Source organism: Nothobranchius furzeri, chromosome 10 (assembly GCF_043380555.1).
Source record: "Nothobranchius furzeri strain GRZ-AD chromosome 10, NfurGRZ-RIMD1, whole genome shotgun sequence".
In the NCBI taxonomy this organism is placed as follows: domain Eukaryota; kingdom Metazoa; phylum Chordata; class Actinopteri; order Cyprinodontiformes; family Nothobranchiidae; genus Nothobranchius; species Nothobranchius furzeri.
Genome location: NC_091750.1, coordinates 59039283 through 59056970, shown reverse-complemented (window position 1 = coordinate 59056970; position 17688 = coordinate 59039283). Strand labels below are relative to the sequence as shown.

At 40.7% G+C, this 17688-nt stretch overlaps 1 protein-coding gene across 12 annotated transcripts in view; it reads right to left on the bottom strand.

The window, feature by feature from the left end:
* The window catches only part of LOC107386829 (rap guanine nucleotide exchange factor 6), a 153487-nt gene that overhangs the window by 31795 nt on the left and 104004 nt on the right, over nt 1-17688 (bottom strand). For 8 of the 12 annotated variants that reach the window (XM_070555840.1, XM_070555829.1, XM_070555835.1 and 5 more), the window contains 9 exons: nt 16007-16165; nt 14462-14614; nt 12716-12880; nt 11875-11982; nt 11470-11673; nt 8559-8667; nt 8240-8483; nt 4827-4838; nt 65-222 (listed from right to left, as the gene is read on the bottom strand). In XM_070555840.1, the coding sequence (XP_070411941.1) occupies nt 65-222; nt 4827-4838; nt 8240-8483; nt 8559-8667; nt 11470-11673; nt 11875-11982; nt 12716-12880; nt 14462-14614; nt 16007-16165 (1312 nt within the window). The remainder of the gene's footprint in view (nt 1-64; nt 223-4826; nt 4839-8239; nt 8484-8558; nt 8668-11469; nt 11674-11874; nt 11983-12715; nt 12881-14461; nt 14615-16006; nt 16166-17688) is intronic. The other 4 variants (XM_070555838.1, XM_070555836.1, XM_070555839.1 and 1 more) reach the window with 1 other exon arrangement.

The following is a 17688-nucleotide window of genomic DNA, read 5'->3' as shown; positions in this document are numbered from 1 at the left end:
ACAGTTTAATAGCTTTAAGGTTTGTACTGACTTTGAATTTGATGTTTTCTCATTCATTTCTTACCAGCGGGATTAGAGAAGTCAAGGACACTGTTCGCCGGCTGCAGGAGGTCCGGGCTGCTCGATGAGAGGTTTCCAGGAATTGGCATGATGGCTACACTGTGGCGACACTGCTTGGTGCCTACGATGCTGTCGTCCTGAGACTGACCTATGCCACCATCACTAGAGGGATAAAAAAATAAAATAAAATCAGTTCTGGTAATAAACAAGAATTAAAAGTAAAGGATGTTTCTACATTTCTTGATCCTTTGTTATGGGTTTCAGGTGAAAAGTCAAGAATAAAAGCATATTAAAAACTCAAACTCATAACAGTGACATAAAAAGGCTGATTTTATCTAAATGTCCACTCTCATATAACACAACATGCTATGTGTTTTATTTTAATATGCAGCAGCGATACTCCAGAGATCTTTTTTATGAGGGTTTTTTATGAATTTCAGGGACTGATAAGACTCTTTAATAGACAGAAACGCACGCGCACACACTTTACTGATGGTTTATAACGTTGGTACATTTTTGTATTTTCATTTCGTTACAGCTTCAAACACTGATAAACTAACATAAGGCTGCCTTGAACTGCACATATGAGAAGGAAAACAATTATTTTGAGAAAAACAAACAAAAAGCTGATGTGCTGTAAAGCTTTAAAGAGACACCCCAAGTGAAATTTAATCTGTTGCCACATTCCCCAGAGTTAGATAAGTATGGAGCTAGGATTGGGACAATATTCAGCGTAACTTGTACGAAGTTTTGTAACTTCGAACATGTTTCATCACATGTAACTTTGGATTCTTAACTTGTAACTTTGAATTTGTAACTTGTTACTTTAGTTTTCTAACTTGTAATTCTCAATTCGTACTTGTATTTCTTGTTTTTAACAGGAACATTGTATTTTGTACATGTATTTTTTATTTTGTAAAATCAAACTTTTATTTCGTACATTTACTACTCATTTTGTAACATCAAACATTCATTCAAAAACATGAAACTTTCGTTTTGTAACTAGCAGACTTCCAAATTGAAAAAAATAAGGTACATTTTTTAAATCAAAACTCTCAAAACACACATTTCATTCTACAGGTACAAACCTCAAATCTACAGTTACGGATCTTTTTGTCTCGATTCTAGCGTCAGTGGGAGGAACTTGGGTGGAACCAATGAGAGCACGAGTCTTAGCTACCAATCACGTTTCTCGAATTCCTGTCCAATCATTGGGAGAGGAGGGCAGGGTTCTGTCAGAGCTGTAGAAAGAGAGAGTTACGACACTCTTTGAACTCGCGGTCACGTGGTTCATGGAGCTCTCAGTTCCAAACATCCCACAGCACCGTAAGTCAGTTTGAACGGCGTATGGTGGGACAAATCACAAAAATTTTATATAATCACATTTCCCCTGGCGATTTGTGGTAATTATTGAATAATGTTATATATTATATTATATATTATGTCCTAACTCCTTCACAAAGTAGCCTATTTATATTTTTTCCGAGCATTTGTAGGAAGACAAACACCCGTGTAGTAATGCAACACATCAAATTTATTGCTATAGTATATTATAGTAATGTATGCGGTCTAAATGTGTTTTACAGTGTGTTAGGACTGTCGTGTTCCTGTAATGTAGAACAGTCACGGGTGTTTGTCTTCCTACTAATGCTCGGAAAAATATAAATAGGCAACTTTGTGAAGGAGTTAGGACACAATATATAATATAATATATAATATTATTCAATAATTACCACAAATCGCCAGGGGAAATTAGATTATATAAAATTTTTGTGATTTGTCCCATCATACGCGGTTCAAACTGACTTACGGCGCTCTGGGATGTTTGGAACTGAGAGCTCCATGAACCACGTGACTGCGAGTTGGCGAGTTCAAAGAGTGTCGTAACTCTCTCTTTCTACAGCTCTGACAGAACCCTGCCCTCCTCTCCCAATGATTGGACAGGAATTTGAGAAACGTGATTGGTAGCTAAGACTCGTGCTCTCATTGGTTCCATCCAAGTTCCTCCCACTGACGCTAGAAGCGAGACAAAAAGATCCGTAACTGTAGATTTGAGGTTTGTACCTGTAGAATGAAATGTGTGTTTTGAGAGTTTTGATTTCAAACTTGTACCTTGATTTTTTCAATTTGGAAGTCTGCTAGTTACAAAACGAAAGTTTCATGTTTCTGAATGAATGTTTGATGTTACAAAATGAGTAGTAAATGTACAAAATAAAAGTTTGATTTTACAAAATAAAAAATACATGTACAAAATAAAACTTTTCTGTTACAAAACAAGAAATACAAGTACGAATTGAGAATTACAAGTTAGAAAACTAAAGTTACAAGTTACAAATCCAAAGTTACAAGTTACGAATCCAAAGTTACATGTGATGAAACATGTTCGAAGTTACAAAACTTGGTACAAGTTACGCTGAATATTGTCCCAATCCTAGCTCCATAGATAAGTGGGTAAAAGCATGTTGTAACCAGCCCAGTCATTCTCCTAATAATCAGGCAGTAGTCAGTTAGCTTTAGCTTAGCATTAACAATGTAAGTGAATGGTAAAAGCTAGTGTTTCATGTGAAAGCCATGAAAATTGTTTAATAATGATCCTAATTTTTTTTCATTGCAGTCCTCTGGTGTGAAATTCTCCTCACAAACCAGACATTGATTTTCTCTACGGGTGCTGTTGGATGAATTCCCTGGACAGCAAGCCATGGTCCTCTTCATTCCACATTGGATGGAATTCTGTGAAATATCGTGTTTCTAGATGTTTTTGAAAGCTTTGAAATACAAGCAAGAGCCATTTTCTTGCTTCAGAAATGTAATGTACCCAAACTACCACAGTAAAAAGCCACGCATTTATGTTTACAGAAGTAGATGTATTTTGGGGCCTCTGCATCATGTCCTTGTGCCTTACAGCAGTGGTGTTTTCCTGTAATGTAGTCCCAAATCTAAATTGGCTCCTGTAATTCCTTCATGTTACTCATTATTTTTATTTGCAGTCAATATGATTATTGAGGTCACCAAGAAAAAAAATAGGATCTTTAAGAGTAATTTTCATGACTTCTTTACTATAAATGCTAGCTGTTACCATTCACTAACATGGTTTCTGCTAAGCTAAAGTCAACAGAACACAGCTACTACAGCTTAAGAGAATGATCGGGCTGGTTACAAAATTATTTTTTTCACTTACTTTAAAACTTTAAAAAGTTAATTTCCTTCTGGATAGGGACCTCTTTTTTTTTTTTCAAATCTACCCTTGAGTTATGTTTCTGCACTATTTGTTCCATAACAATAAGACCAAACAGGGGAAAGAAAGATGAACATAAAAGGCAAAAGTGACTGAAGATCAGACAGGAGAAGGTAAGCATCAACATGATGAAGAAGCAGGAAGAAAAGGCAGCGAATCCTTAGCAAGCAGAAAAATGTCTAACACAGATAAGGAAAGTAAACTAAGGTTCATGTATTCAGAAACGAGAGTCAAGACAAAGACCCAACAAAGATAAAAGGTTGATAAGACCAGATGGAAAACTTTCAGACCTTTCCCATAAAGTAGGTGGATACATTCTGGCCTGTATTATTGGTAAAAAAAAATCCCTACAGCATGATACTACTACCACCATGTTTGTCTATAAGTAGTAATATTGCCTGGTTCATTCAAGCTCATAGTGAGAGCGGTTTCATTGAGAGGTCAGCTGGTTTATTTGTGTATTTTACGGGGGATAATATGTATTTTCTATTTGAAAGCAAATTATATAATAATAATAAATAAAAATCTGTGATAAACATTGGTTCGACTGAACCTAAAAAAATCTACAACACTTCCTTTGTAATAATAATAATAGTTTAGAAAAGCATTGTTGCTTTAAAAGTGTGAAACAGTTGTTAAATCAATACATTTGCAGTGGTCTAGTAGTAATGAATGCCATGTAAGTTGTACTTGGGGAAGAGGGGCAAAAATCACTGGTGCACCACTTCCAGGAAGTAGAAGTTTCCCACATCACAGCTGAGCTTCAGACGGCAGGATTTGGAGTCTTATTTTCCAGATATTTGGACATCTGGCCAAAGTCGTCATTTGAATTTTTTTACTGTGTGGGCGTCGGAACGAGCCCCCGCACCGTGAGAACAAACATCCCAGCTCTAAAGCAGATCTTCATCCACATACGTCACACGTCACGTGATCAGGAAGCAGAAAATCCATGTGTTAGGAGATCGTTTTGGGCCGCTGCTGTAAAAAAAAAAAAAGTGAGGAGCGAACTGGAAAAGCTTCTGCCGATCACAATTTAACAACGGATTATGAAAGAACGGATAACGCTCGCAACACACTGATTCTTCCTGATGAGGTGAGTTTACTCTGTGTTTTGTTAGTTGTGACGTCGACATCGTCCTAGCGCGCAACGTTCTGTGACTCTTAAAAAAACCTGTAAAACTTTGAAAAACACTGGCAGCGAAGGGCGTTTCTGATCAGGAAACGGCTGGCAGTGAATGAGTTAGGTTACATGTCATGTGACTAATTAATGTTAATAACCAAACAGCTCGTTTCTGTGGAGTAGATTTAGCCGAGATGTAAAAAACGTCCAAAGTTATCTATTTACAGAATTGCAAAAACTGTCAAATTCATTTGGGATGCCAAACACCCTGACTTCAAAAAAATAAAAACAAGTATAAGTGTTTCCTAAGAGGCTGGTAGAGTCTTTGTTTGACAGCCTGCTGTGTGCAGGTCTGCAGATGGATGCAAAACATCATGGCTGCAGGGTGGTGAATTACACAAGAGGTCTTACCCAAACAGGCCCCTGAAGCAGCAGAGACAGGCAGAAGAAAGACAACATTTAAACACATGAAAATAAAACAAACTGCTGAAGAGTGTGAGTAGGACAGTCGTCTTACAGCATTTATTTTAACAGATTATTAAACACACAAGTCTGAATAAATAAATATAAATGAAAATGTCAGACATGATTTTAAAATGACACTAAAACAACATGAGATGTCAGAAAGTATCGGGGGAATAAACATCTTTTCATTTTCTTCATTCCATTTATTTGAGCACAGGTACGAAAAGTTAAATCAAATTTCAAAGGAAAATTAATTTTTAAAAGGGATATTAATATAGCCTGGCAAGCCAGATTAAATAAATGTATTATTTAAACTTTGCAAAGCAAGAATTTGGTCTAGTTCACTAGGCTAATATTAATACTGAATCTATGAACATTTGCACGGAGGCGCATTACCGCCAACGTGGGGAAAAATATAGAAGTAGTATCTTGTAAAAGCGAGAATGCTTCTTGTTATAACGTGAAACAAATCTCCCTTTAACACAAAAGTTTCTCGTAATAATAAGCAACAAGACAGCCCTCATGTGGATTTCTTGTCTGCATACATTTGTGGTACTTCCTCTTTCTAGTTGAGGTGCAACTTTTAAAGTAGAAGTTGGCTTCCCGTTTGAGCGTTTTCACATTTAAAATCTTTGAAATAATTTTACATTAACAAAATATTACACAAAAACTGCATGTCCTGATAAAACATTTAGATATGGTCCCTTTATTTGAGAAATCTGTGGATGTTCTTGACATTGTGAGCCTGTTACACTATATGAAGAGCTGTCGGTCTGCTGCCTTGGCAACAGGGTGTGAGTGATGGAGCTAGGAGAGAACAGGGCTAGCGAGTGTAATTTGTTGATTTAAGCACCAATGTTCTGAGGTTTGCCTCCCGTTTTGCAGCTTTGCTGCTGCTGTGCTTCCTAAAAGTTAAGAATCAAGAACTGGATTAATACATTAATTTGGAGTAGAACACCACAACTTATAACTGTCATTTTTCCATTATGACTTTTATCGCTCTTGCGAGATCGTCGTTGTCGTCTTCCTCCGCTTATCCGGGTCAGGGTCGCGGGGGCAGCATCCCAACTAGGGAGCTCCAGACCGACCTCTCCCCGGCCACCTCCACCAGCTCCTCTGGCAGGACCCCAAGGCGTTCCCGGACCAGATTGGAGATGTAACATCTCCAACGTGTCCTGGGTCGACCCGGGGGCCTCCTGCCGGCAGCACATGCCCGAAACGCCTCCCCAGGGAGGCGTCCAGAAGGCATCCTGACCAGATGCCCAAACCACTTCAACTGAATCCTCTCAATCCGGAGGAGCAGCGGTTCTACTCCGAGTCCCTCCCGAATGTCCGAGCTCCTCACCCTATCTCTAAGGCTGAGACCGGCCACCCTACTGAGGAAACTCCTTTCGGCCGCTTGTATCCGCGATCTCGTTCTTTCGGTCATTACCCAAAGCTCATGACCATAGGTGAGGATTGGGACGTAGATTGACCGGTAAATGGAGAGCCTGGCTTTCTGGCTCAGCTCCCTCTTCACCACGACAGATCGGCTCAGCGTCCGCATCACTGCAGACGCTGAACCAATCCGCCTGTCGATCTCCCGATCCCTCCTACCCTCACTCATGAACAAGACCCGAGATACTTAAACTCCTCCACTTGAGGTAGGACCTCTCTCCCGACCCGGAGTTGGCAAGCCACCCTTTTCCGGTCGAGAACCATGGTCTCATATTTGGAGTTGCTGATCCTCATCCCAGCCGCTTCACACTCGGCCGCAAACCTGCCCAGCAAGAGTTGAAGGTCAGAGCTGGATGAAGCTAGGAGGACCACATCATCCGCAAAAAGCAGAGACGAGATTCTCCTGCCACCAAACTCGACACACTTCACACCACGGCTGCGCCTAGGAATTCTGTCCATAAAGGTAATGAACAGAACCGGTGACAAAGGGCAGCCCTGGCGGAGTCCAACCCTCACCGGGAACAGGTCCGACTTACTACCGGCCATGCGGACCAAACTCAGATTATTACATGAAACTTTCTTCTTAAAACAACTTTTAGATGTCGCTATTATGAGAAAGTTTAATTAAAACTAGATTTCTGTTATGTTATAATGAGAGATGTTCTCTTTTTATGAGATTATTTTCCCGTTCTCTTTTTATGAGATTATTTTCCCCTTGCATTGATAGCAATGTGCTTCCATACATTTGCAGATGATGTAACTGTAGTTCTGACAGCTGACCTGAACTTTGACCACGTTTTTCTCTGTTCTTTTGTAATTCAATTACTTTAAAACACAGAAGGATGGCTTCTTTGTCTTTACCTTTTTTTCTGTTAATAAATATGATCATTTGAAAACTGTTATTTATGTCTTTATTTAACTAGACTTTTAAAACAACCAAGCAAAACCATAATAAATGCAGAGAAAATGTGAAATTAACCTAAAACTGGGCAGATGTTTCTGTGCGTTCTCACCAGTCTGCATTTTTTAAAAATCCTTTCTCATGCGATCACAAAAACATTAGACTGCATTGCAGCAGCCCCTCCCCTCGCATCATTATCCAGTAAAAGGTGCTGGTGAATCTTCAATGACCCTAATCACCTGGCTTGCTTTCATTCTCATCTCCAGACCCTTTAATCAGAGTTTTTTATTCTTTGAACTTTGAATAAAAGAGCAAAGAACCCCTTGTTTGGGTGATAAATAGATGACAGCGGAGAACCTTTGAAAGCTGGATCAAACAGCCGTGTGATTGTGTTTGAGATGGCACACGTTTGTTTGTTTTTTTTGTTTTTGTGTGTGTGTGTGTGAACTCTGTGAGTTGATGCACTCAATCAACCGTGAGCTGTAAAGGAGAGGACATACATGACGGTGTGTGTGCAGGGAAGTGTGTGTGAGAGAAAGAGTTGCACTGAATTAGTTTGCTCTCCAATGAACCGAGAACGAGAACAGTGTCTGCTGCCTTTCTTGCACTGACACCCCGCGGAAGTAAATGAGGCCTGGAGAGGAATGAAATGATGAAATTAAATTTTATTTGTGTCGCCACGTTACGGGTGGAATATTGAATATGAGCCTCGTCTGCACAGTCGCTTCGATCTGCTGATTATGGAAGCCGCTAACGATGGTTATGCGAGGATGATGACGCCTTTTTAATGTCTAATTTGCACTGAAGTGGTTTAATTTACAAAAGCTGTGGAAAAGTGTTAAATTAAATGACAGTTTTATAGCAAACTCTGACATGATACGGCAGGGGTAAGGAAAATAAGGTGAAAATTAAAAGTTTTATTTAAAATGCTCAGTTTGTAAAAACTAAAAGAGAAGTGGAAAATGTGCTAACTGCTACAATTTTAATTTATATTTTTCTATTTTCATTTGCAAGCTCCTACCTGAACGGTTTAGGTGGCAGAATGCTGAAGCGCGTCTTCTCCAGCATCTTCCTGATCTTGTTCCGTCCTCCCGACACGGTGTTGGCTTTCATTTTCCGGGTACTCTTGTGGTCCGTAGGGAACTCCATGTCTCCAGGGAGGTCGGGTATGGAGAAGCGGTTGCCTTTTTTCTCTTGGATCTTAGGGATGTGAGGACCACCGTTCTTCTTTTCGTGCATGATCCTGCTGAGGAGCTCTTTGAAGACTGGATACAAACAGGAAGATGTCATCTACTACGTATGTTTGGGACATTTTTGATATCTGCAAAACGTTCACTCACCAAATATGTTGGTTTTCACAGTGATGGAGAGGTGTGTATTATTTCTCAAAATGTCCACAGCTTTGTTGAAGGAGATGTTCTCAAAGTTCTGACCGTTGACCTCCATGATCTGAAACAAAACCACTACTTACTGGGATTTTTCTGGGAAGTTTTTATTTTTAATTTGAATCATTATGTCAAAAAGTTAACCGCATAGCACATTTGTGTACTAAATGACACAAGAAAGGAAGTGTGTAGTTCGGTCACCTTCAGAGGACTTGCGTGAATTAAAAAGATCTGATTGAGCTCACGAGGGAAAATGGATAAAAGTGTAAAAATAGGGCTAAAAAGAAAGCTACTTGGACGCTTTTAACTTCCTACTCACTGCAACAAACTGAAGATCGAAACTTGCTGCGCTGTAATTGTGAAATAAGGAAGTGCGCACACTTTAGGAGGCTAAACTAAAAAAAAGCTATGCTTTTTTTTTAAATTAGAGTTGTCCTAACATAAGAAACAAACCAAATCTTTACCATTTTCAACTTTCACTGCGCTGCACAGTGGGTCACAAGTCCTGCATGAACATCAGGAGTCACTCTGACCTCATCTGAGCTTTGCTACTGATAGTTTGTCAGCAGTTTTCACAAAGTTCACACACAGATTAGTCAAATGTAAGCATTTGTATCCTGCCTGCTTCCTGTCGTCGTGGCTAGGACGGAACTTCTACTGAATTTTTTATTTATCCTGTTCAGTGAAGATCCTGTGAAATACATTTGAATAAAATGCTGAAAGTAGATGATCAGACAGATTAAAAATATATTATTCTCTTTACCTCTTAATGAGTTAAAAATTAATAAACTCCAGATTATCATAATTAACTAACATAATTTTTGAATTTCTTCCTAAATCTTCCAAAGTGTTCTGGTACAAGAATATTTACTCCAGATTTTAAAAGTCTACTTTACTGATATTTTTGATACATTTGCAGTAGTCTCTAGTAGAAATGAATGCCTTTCAAGTTATTCTCTGGGGAAACAAAGCTCCGGTGCACTTGTTTGAGGATGGAGAATTCAGCCAGAGGAGAAAGTAGCCTCAGAAGACTGGATTTGAAGTCTTATTTCCTGATATTTGGACGTTGGACGCTTCTACCAGCAGAGACGTTCTCTACTAATTCCTGGACGCTAAACCAACAACAGCCTTCCCTGCCGTGAGGCAAGACGGGTGAGTCCATGAATGTTAAGTGAAGCCTGATTTATACTTGTGCGTCTGTGCGGAGACATGCAACGCTATTATGCGTGGGCGCAAAGGCTCTCCAACAGACTCACAGAGGGCGACAGAGACGCCCAAAATTTTAAACATCTGTCGAAAGTCATGGAGACCACAATCTTGTAACTGGTCAGGACGCCGCTTCCGCTATATTCGTCACCAGCACCGCTGTAGCTCCGTTAAACAGTACACAGATATTCAGCGGCAGACCCTGAACAGATTGAAGAATGAATCGCGGAAAAAGTCTAAAAATATTAACATTTATTCCCCGTGAGTGAGGGAGTACAAAATATGGAGCAAACGCGGACAGGAACAACGGGAAATGTGGGTTTAGAGGTGGCGACCGCATACAAAATTGGAGGAGAATGAAGGAAAAAATTGTCTGTCTTATAAAGTCTCTGAAATATATAAATACATTAACAAATACACTATCGTGGACTGGGTACATGAGTGTTACGGTGGCAGGATACCACAGAACAGTGCTACGCCCTCTGTTGCCCTGGCGGGGAATTGCTTTGCAACACTCCGCTGCCTGAACAGTTCGAATGTGAAAACCGTTCCGACACTCCATGTACATCTCTCCATTGCAAAGCTCATGAAGAAGTATAAACCAGGCTCGACAGTGTGATGTAGATCTATCAGGCTTTTCATGTCCTTGAGTTTTGCTGTATTTTCTATCAGAAGCTAATGCAGGAGATAAATGTAGGAGACTATTTTCATGTTTAGCCTGCATTAAAAACTCAGAATGACCAATTATAACCAGTAATATTCATTGAAAAATGTTTTCAGTACAGTTAATTGTTTAGACTAATACAACTAAGCACAAACTGCTGGAATTAAGTGTCTCACCGCAGCCTGAGGGTGTTTCTCACTGAGGGAATAATTAGCCCATTTTGGCCACTGAACACAAATTGCTCTCTGATGGATTTGCATTGGTTTTTTTCTTTTGATCTTACAAAAAATAAATCACCAATGAAGAGTGTTCAATCCAAAAAATTCCACCTAAAACACATAAAACAACAGCACACTGGTAAGGCGGGGACAGGAAAGTGAGAAAACGGCAGTCGCGCAGATAGGGTGGGGGACGGGGGGAATCTGCCCCCCCCCCCCCCCCCCCCCGATTCAGATCGCTTTGGAGTCCTTACTTTGAGACACGCTATACAAGTGCGGATTATTTATCATTTATAGTGTTGATCAGGCAGAGCTTTGTTGCCAGCGTTCCACTGCATAATGGCTTCAAACTCGTATATAAAAGTTAGTTTTTACGTAAACCATTGGATGAAATTACACAAACTGACTGAGCTCTAGTTAAGGCGCTTGCAATAGTTTGTGTATGTGTATGTGCGTGTATGTGTGTGTGTGTATGTGTACGTATGTGGTGTGTGTGTGTGTGTGTGTGTGTGTGTGTGTGTGTGTGTGTGTGTGTGCGTGTGCGTGCATGTGTTTGGGGGAGGGTACATTGGAACTTTGTCCCCCCAGTTTGAAAATCCTATGTGCGCCCCTGGAAAACGGTGTGACCTTTAGTAATCAGAACAAATGTTCTAAATACTGTGTATATTTTTAACTAACAGAGTGAATTATACAAAAATAAAAGCACCTGCTTACAGTAACCCAAATGGCTGAGTGATGGATTCACCAAATTATGTCATATTAATGTATGTTTCCCCACCTGATCTCCCCGCTTCAGCCCAACATCAGCAGCTTTGCTGCCTTCTTCCACCGATTCAACAAAGATGCCAAACCCTCTTTCGCTGCCGCCTTTGATGCTGAAGTAGAGTGGTGACTCCCTGGTCGCTTTCTGCAGAGTGATCTGTCTCCACTTTGCCTTGGCTGCACACGCAATGTTCAGCAACCTCAGATGGCCCTTCATTTTCTACCATGGAGAGAGAAATCAGGAAAAAACCCAAACTGGAGTCATACCAAATCTGACAGTTGGTCTCTAAGGTGGGTTTGGAAATAAAAGATGTTTAGATTTATTTCTGAAATATTATAAAAGGTTTCAACTTTGATGTCAAGAAAAGTGAAAATGCGGCTCAAAAACGGGCTAACTGACAAGTTTAAATGTTGTTCTTACTGCAGTTTCAAGATGTTTCTCAAAATCCTCCAGGAACTGTGTCATGGCGGGGTCACCCTCAAAGTCATTGAAGTGGTTGTTGACCCACAGCAGAACTATTCTGGTTACCTGTGAGAAACATTGACAGCTTGATTCAGAGGACAGGCGGCGCTCTTTTTCTGTTCACTATTTCATCTGTTTGAAGCATCGATGCTATTCGCGGACGAGTTTTGTGCAGAATATTTATAGGAACAGGTGAGAAGTCTTTCTGTTTTATGCTGCAGAGCATTGTGTTTTGGAAGTCACTTAAGGACACTTTAGGTGTTAAAGAAAGTGACGAAGGTAATGCAAAAAGATTTTGTTTAACCAATGAAAAAGACTTATTTCCACATCTTAGTACTTTCTGTTTGCTCTGAACATGATTAGATCCGCTCTAGGAGGGCAAGGATTATGAGCCTGACTGACAACTACATAAAGACTATTGACAGTACAAGACTAATCTTAGGTTAAAGCTGTTATGGACGACGGGAGCTTCAGGCATGAGCGAATCGCTACTTGGCTCAAGGACAGCTGAGCTTGCTGTACTCGTATTGATTAGCAGGTGAGCGGCGCAACACATAAATATCCTCCAACGAAAGCAAGAGAAGAGCTGACAGAAGCATAAAGACTGCTACTTAAAAACACATATCTTACAATAGGATGGATGAAAATACACTTAAAAACATATTTCTTGAAAAGGAAAAAAAATGCAACCAACCTTCCCAACTGAAGCTAAAGTCGGAGAATTAGAAAGCTAAACCCTAAACCTGTTAGTGATTAAAGATGAGCTCAGAGTTCCCTAACAGTAACTACACACACTGACCGTGTCCCTGAGGCTGTCCACCTGGAACCACTCCAGCAGCTTCTTTCCAACCTCCATTGGACTCGACAGGAAGGTCCTGTAGGTCAGCAGGAAGTCCTCAATGTAGGTTGGGTCCACCACTGACGGCTCTTCCACCAGGTGCATGATTAGGCGCTCTGGGGTTCCCTAATGAAAAATAAACACATATGCAGAACACACTCGCTGGGAAATCATGGCACAAACACAATTTGGATTTGATGATGTCATTAATATTTGCAGTACAAAATATAAAGCTTTTGAATAGAGCTGTCAGCCATGAGTTTCTAAAGAACACATTAGTAAATATGAGATCTGAGACGTTAGAAGTATAACACAAGATTGTTTTAGGAGTATGAAGTAAGAACGACACCCTGTGGCCAAATGTGGGTACTGCAGTCCATGTATCAAAACAAACAAGTCAGATATGAGCAACTGTTGCCAGTCGCAGATCAGCACCAGAAGATTCTAGATTACAAGCGAAGACGAGTCATGAACAGTGAGTTGATAATTAGATGAATGATAATTAGATGAATATATTTCACTGTAATATTGAGTTGTTTTTAGAGCCAACTATTAATTCACTGTTAGCACTGAACGTTAGCCTCTAGCCTTCTATGCCCAATATTACAGGAAAAAAAAAGAGGATGCAGTGGCTTCTTAGGTTTACAAGAAATAACTTGTGGGCTGCTCCTTTTACTGGCTGACATTCTTTCCACAAAGCTCCTGCACTGCTGGCGAATGCTGCAGACTTGGCAATCCCATGAACTCATGTGATTGGCTCTGGAACCAGGAAGTACAGATTGTAAACAAAAATTGACGACCACTTAAGCGCCCGAGAAGGAAACCTGTTTTAATGTAGCCTTCCTACCAACATGAATGAGGCACTGGACTGTTTTGTGATTATTTCACTGTAAACGTATTACTTATTGCACCTTTAACTCAAACAAGTATAAAGTGTGAAACATCAAGTATCCTTGTATCAGCGAGTTCATTAGTGTCACTGCGGCACGGGTTTCTGCGGGAAACGATTCATTCAGCAGGGAACAGAAACTAGAAAGACATCCATTTTTTGTCTGACACAAAAAGAACAAAGTCAGAACAGAGAAGCAGAAATGCTAACACTTGTGAATTGACTCGTCTCCACTGGATGTGTTCTAAAGCCAACAGCTTTTCTCCGAGCGGCAGCCAAGAGGATCATTCAGGCCTATTATCGGATCGATACCTGGCTGCCCTCTGGAGCTTTAGGGAAAGGATCAAAAGGCTTGGGGGAGGCAGGGGCTATCCAGCATACAAGAAAATGCTCCAGCAGACAATATACTGCCAGTGGGGCTTCGCTACAATCATTAAAGAAGATTGAGGAGCTGCACTCAGGCTTTTTTTTTTTTTTTTGCAAGGAGATGTTTGGTGAAAATGGGGTTAAATAAATCTGAATAGAGAAAAAAATATGTTTGGAATCCAATTAAAACAAGATGAAAAGCTAATTATTTTAGCATTAAGTAAGTTGGATCTCTTTCTGTCTCATCCTGGGCAGGAATCAAAAAATAATCTATTACCGGATTAACAGACAAAAATCTATTTTTCAGATCTAATCCACAATTTGCAAAGATGCTAATCACATCCATGTTCACTCTGGTCATGTCAGATGTAAAGCGTAAACCTCAGCAGATTTAAATGAGGTACAAACCCACTGGATCGTCTAAAGCAGAAAACTTCTCATAAATCACAAACCTTGATGACAATGTGTCCCTTCCTGGTGCCGCTGCGATCAAGCTCTCGGTGCTCCTTCACCATGACAATCTCCCCCTCCTCCTCCACCTTGTGTGTGTTCTTCTCCACATGGTTTAGGATACGCCAGTAGTCCTCCTGGGCGATGCAGACGAACTGGTCGAGGATGACATGAGGACAGCGGATGAACTTGTAGTAGAGCACAATGCTGCTCTGAACCACGGCCGGATACTCAAAAAACAGCACAGAAGAGGCATGAGGGTAGGCAAACTGAGGCATGAGAGGAACTGAAGGAGGGGGGAAAAACAAAAATGTCCCAAAAAGATAATCTCATATGAACTAAAGAAAAACTGAAGGCTCAGTTTGAGAAGAGATGGGAGTCCCAGCTAGCCATTCTGCAGAGGCCTCCTTTAACAGATGATCAAGCCTCTCATGCTGTCTCAGAACAGAAAGTGCAAAGACATGACACTCGGACTTCTCCAGACTAAATCACTAAGCACTACCTCTGCAACTTCCTGTTTGTTCATGGTAAGGAAATGATGTGTGCAGCAGAGAGGAACTGGTCAGTGTGGACAGAAGGGACTGCCCCAAAAACGCTAGATTTAATTTACTTTCAGAATAAAGTCCGACATCGGTCACTTTAGCAATAAAGTTCTTGAATATACACGCGCGCGCACACACACACACACACAAATATACATATATATATATATATATATATATATACATCTATCTATCTTTCTATCCATCTATCCATCTATCTATCTAGCTATCTATCTATATATGCACACAAGCTCGTGGGGGCCACACAAGATACTGAAAAGCAATTTGAGTTGCAGAAATGAAGTTTTTGAAATAATGGACTAGCCTGCCACATCTTCATTTGACTCCGATTTTAGGGTGTCTACACAGTTGAGCCCTCTGTAGGCTGAGAACTTTTATTTCCATTAAAAGACTTGGCATCCTTGTTGTTCCTAAGACGTTGCCCTGCCGTTATTTGTATAGCTATGCAACTTCATATTGAGATCTGAAGTACCTAATGTGTTTCTTTAAAGAGTTCCTTTAATTTTTATGAGCAGTGTGTGTCTTGGATCTAATGTTCCATAAGGTTATCAAATACCTTGCAAGATCATGCTATTTTTCACTTGTCTGATAAATTAGCAGTACATTATAGTCACACACTCACTGCAGGTGTCAAGCAACCTTTCGCTTTAGCTTCTTTGTTCAAAAGTGAATAAAAATATTGGGAGTGGTTGGCGACAACGAGCATCTCAAATCTGAGCGAGATGATATTGCAAACAAAAAAGGAACACATTGTTTAAAAAATTAAAATATTATTAGGGTTTTTCACGACTACACTGCAACAGGAAAAAGTCATGACAATTGTTTGTGCATAAACAAAAGTGTGTGCACCAATTCAGTGCACACCTGAAAATTGCATCTTCTTACATTTTGTCACTCCAGCTAGTCGCCATTTTTGGGTTGTTGTAAATTATACTCTGACAAAGTGAGGCTGCAGCAATCGTTTCCTGCACACGTCCCATTTACCTGGCAATCATCTCCCTTGGTGCGAATTTCTCCATTCATGTATTGTTTCTCCAGAGAGGGTGAAATCCCAAAACTGTTCCCCATACAAAGACTCTCAACTCTCCCTTCTGGGTGGCTGATCTCAATCGCTCCATTCAGGATGACGTACCAGAGGTCCAGCTGCAGACAAATGCACAAAGGCAACGTTACACCTGTTACTGCTGTTGAGCCACAGATAAACCAAAGCAGTTAAACCAAAATGCATGATTGTCTGTTAGTAACTTCCTGCACAAATTAAAAGACCTTACATTATATTAATGTTATATTACATGACTTTCAACATAAATTTTTGGTTATGTGTACTGTGTGAGGTATTTGTGTCTTGTGGTTGTAAAGGAAAAGCTGGCAGATATAATTTAACAAGCCATTCACTGAGTGGGAGTGAATGGATGGAGGGAGGCTCAATGAACTCTCGGCTCCCTCCAGAGAGAGAACTGATATTTTCTCCTCATTCTCTCGCTCTTTTTCACCTGGAAAACCTCTAATTCACCTCTCACTCCTTCTCGCCTTCTCTCTCCATCAGGTTCTGTGTTTTTCATTCCACCTGCGGCCCTTTTGGTTCTGAGAAGTGATGAATTGCTATCGGTGAGGGAAGGAAAGGTAATCAACCACACATTGTGTAAAAAAAAGGTTCAGAAGCTTCAGAAGTCTCTGGATTTACTAAATTAATCAGCATTTAGTCCCTCTTATAAATTCCTTTATAAACCTTTCTCACCAGCCCTTCTTGGCTCGCTCGTCCACAACGCCGAGCACTTTCACTCCCTTCTTCCCTTTTAAACCCACTTTAGGCTCTTTATTTCCCTTTCCCTCTCACATTCACTCAGCCAGGGCCTTTTGACTTCCGAGAGGAGCCAAGTGCTTTTCTTTGACATTCAACATGAATCCACAGAGACACATTTGGAGTGGAGGAGAGCTGCCCATCAACCGACCTGACATAAGCAGCAGGGATGTGCGCACACACACACACACACACACACACACACACACACACACCTGTGATCCATATAGGCCATTCATATGTATATATAAATATACAGGATATTTTGTGCATCAGCTGCTGATGGGTATTTCCATAGCTCTATGTTTTAGGAGGCGATTGGTAGCTATTTATCGCCCTGTCAGTTCTAATGTGGCTGTGTGGAACCAAACAGCCAGGACAGAGCTCCTGTTTCTCAGGCATGTAACTTAATTAATTAACTGTGTAGCAGCTCAAGTGATTGACGGGGCTTACTCACTGCAGTGGCTCTGCACACACCAGTGTGTGTGTGTGTGTGTGTGTGTGTGTGTGTGTGTGTGTGTGTGTGTGTGTGTGTGTGTGTGTGTGTGTTAGGGCTGCAACAACGAATCGATAAATTCGATGAAAATCGATTACTAAAAGCGTTGGCAACGAATTGCGTCATCGATTCGTTGTGTTGCGCAACTCTTCCAAAAGCCCCCTCCCCTCCTGCCCGCCGTTGCGCGCAGACCGGTGGAGAGCCGGCAGGTGTTTGTAAGAGGAACATGGCAGAAGCAGCGAGACCCCAAAAAAGTAAAAACTTCTAAAGTTTGGGAGCATTTTCAGTTAAATCAGGCGAAGACATTCGTTACCTGCAACGTTTGTAGGTCAGACTTAGCATGGCACGGGGATACTACGGTGATGATGC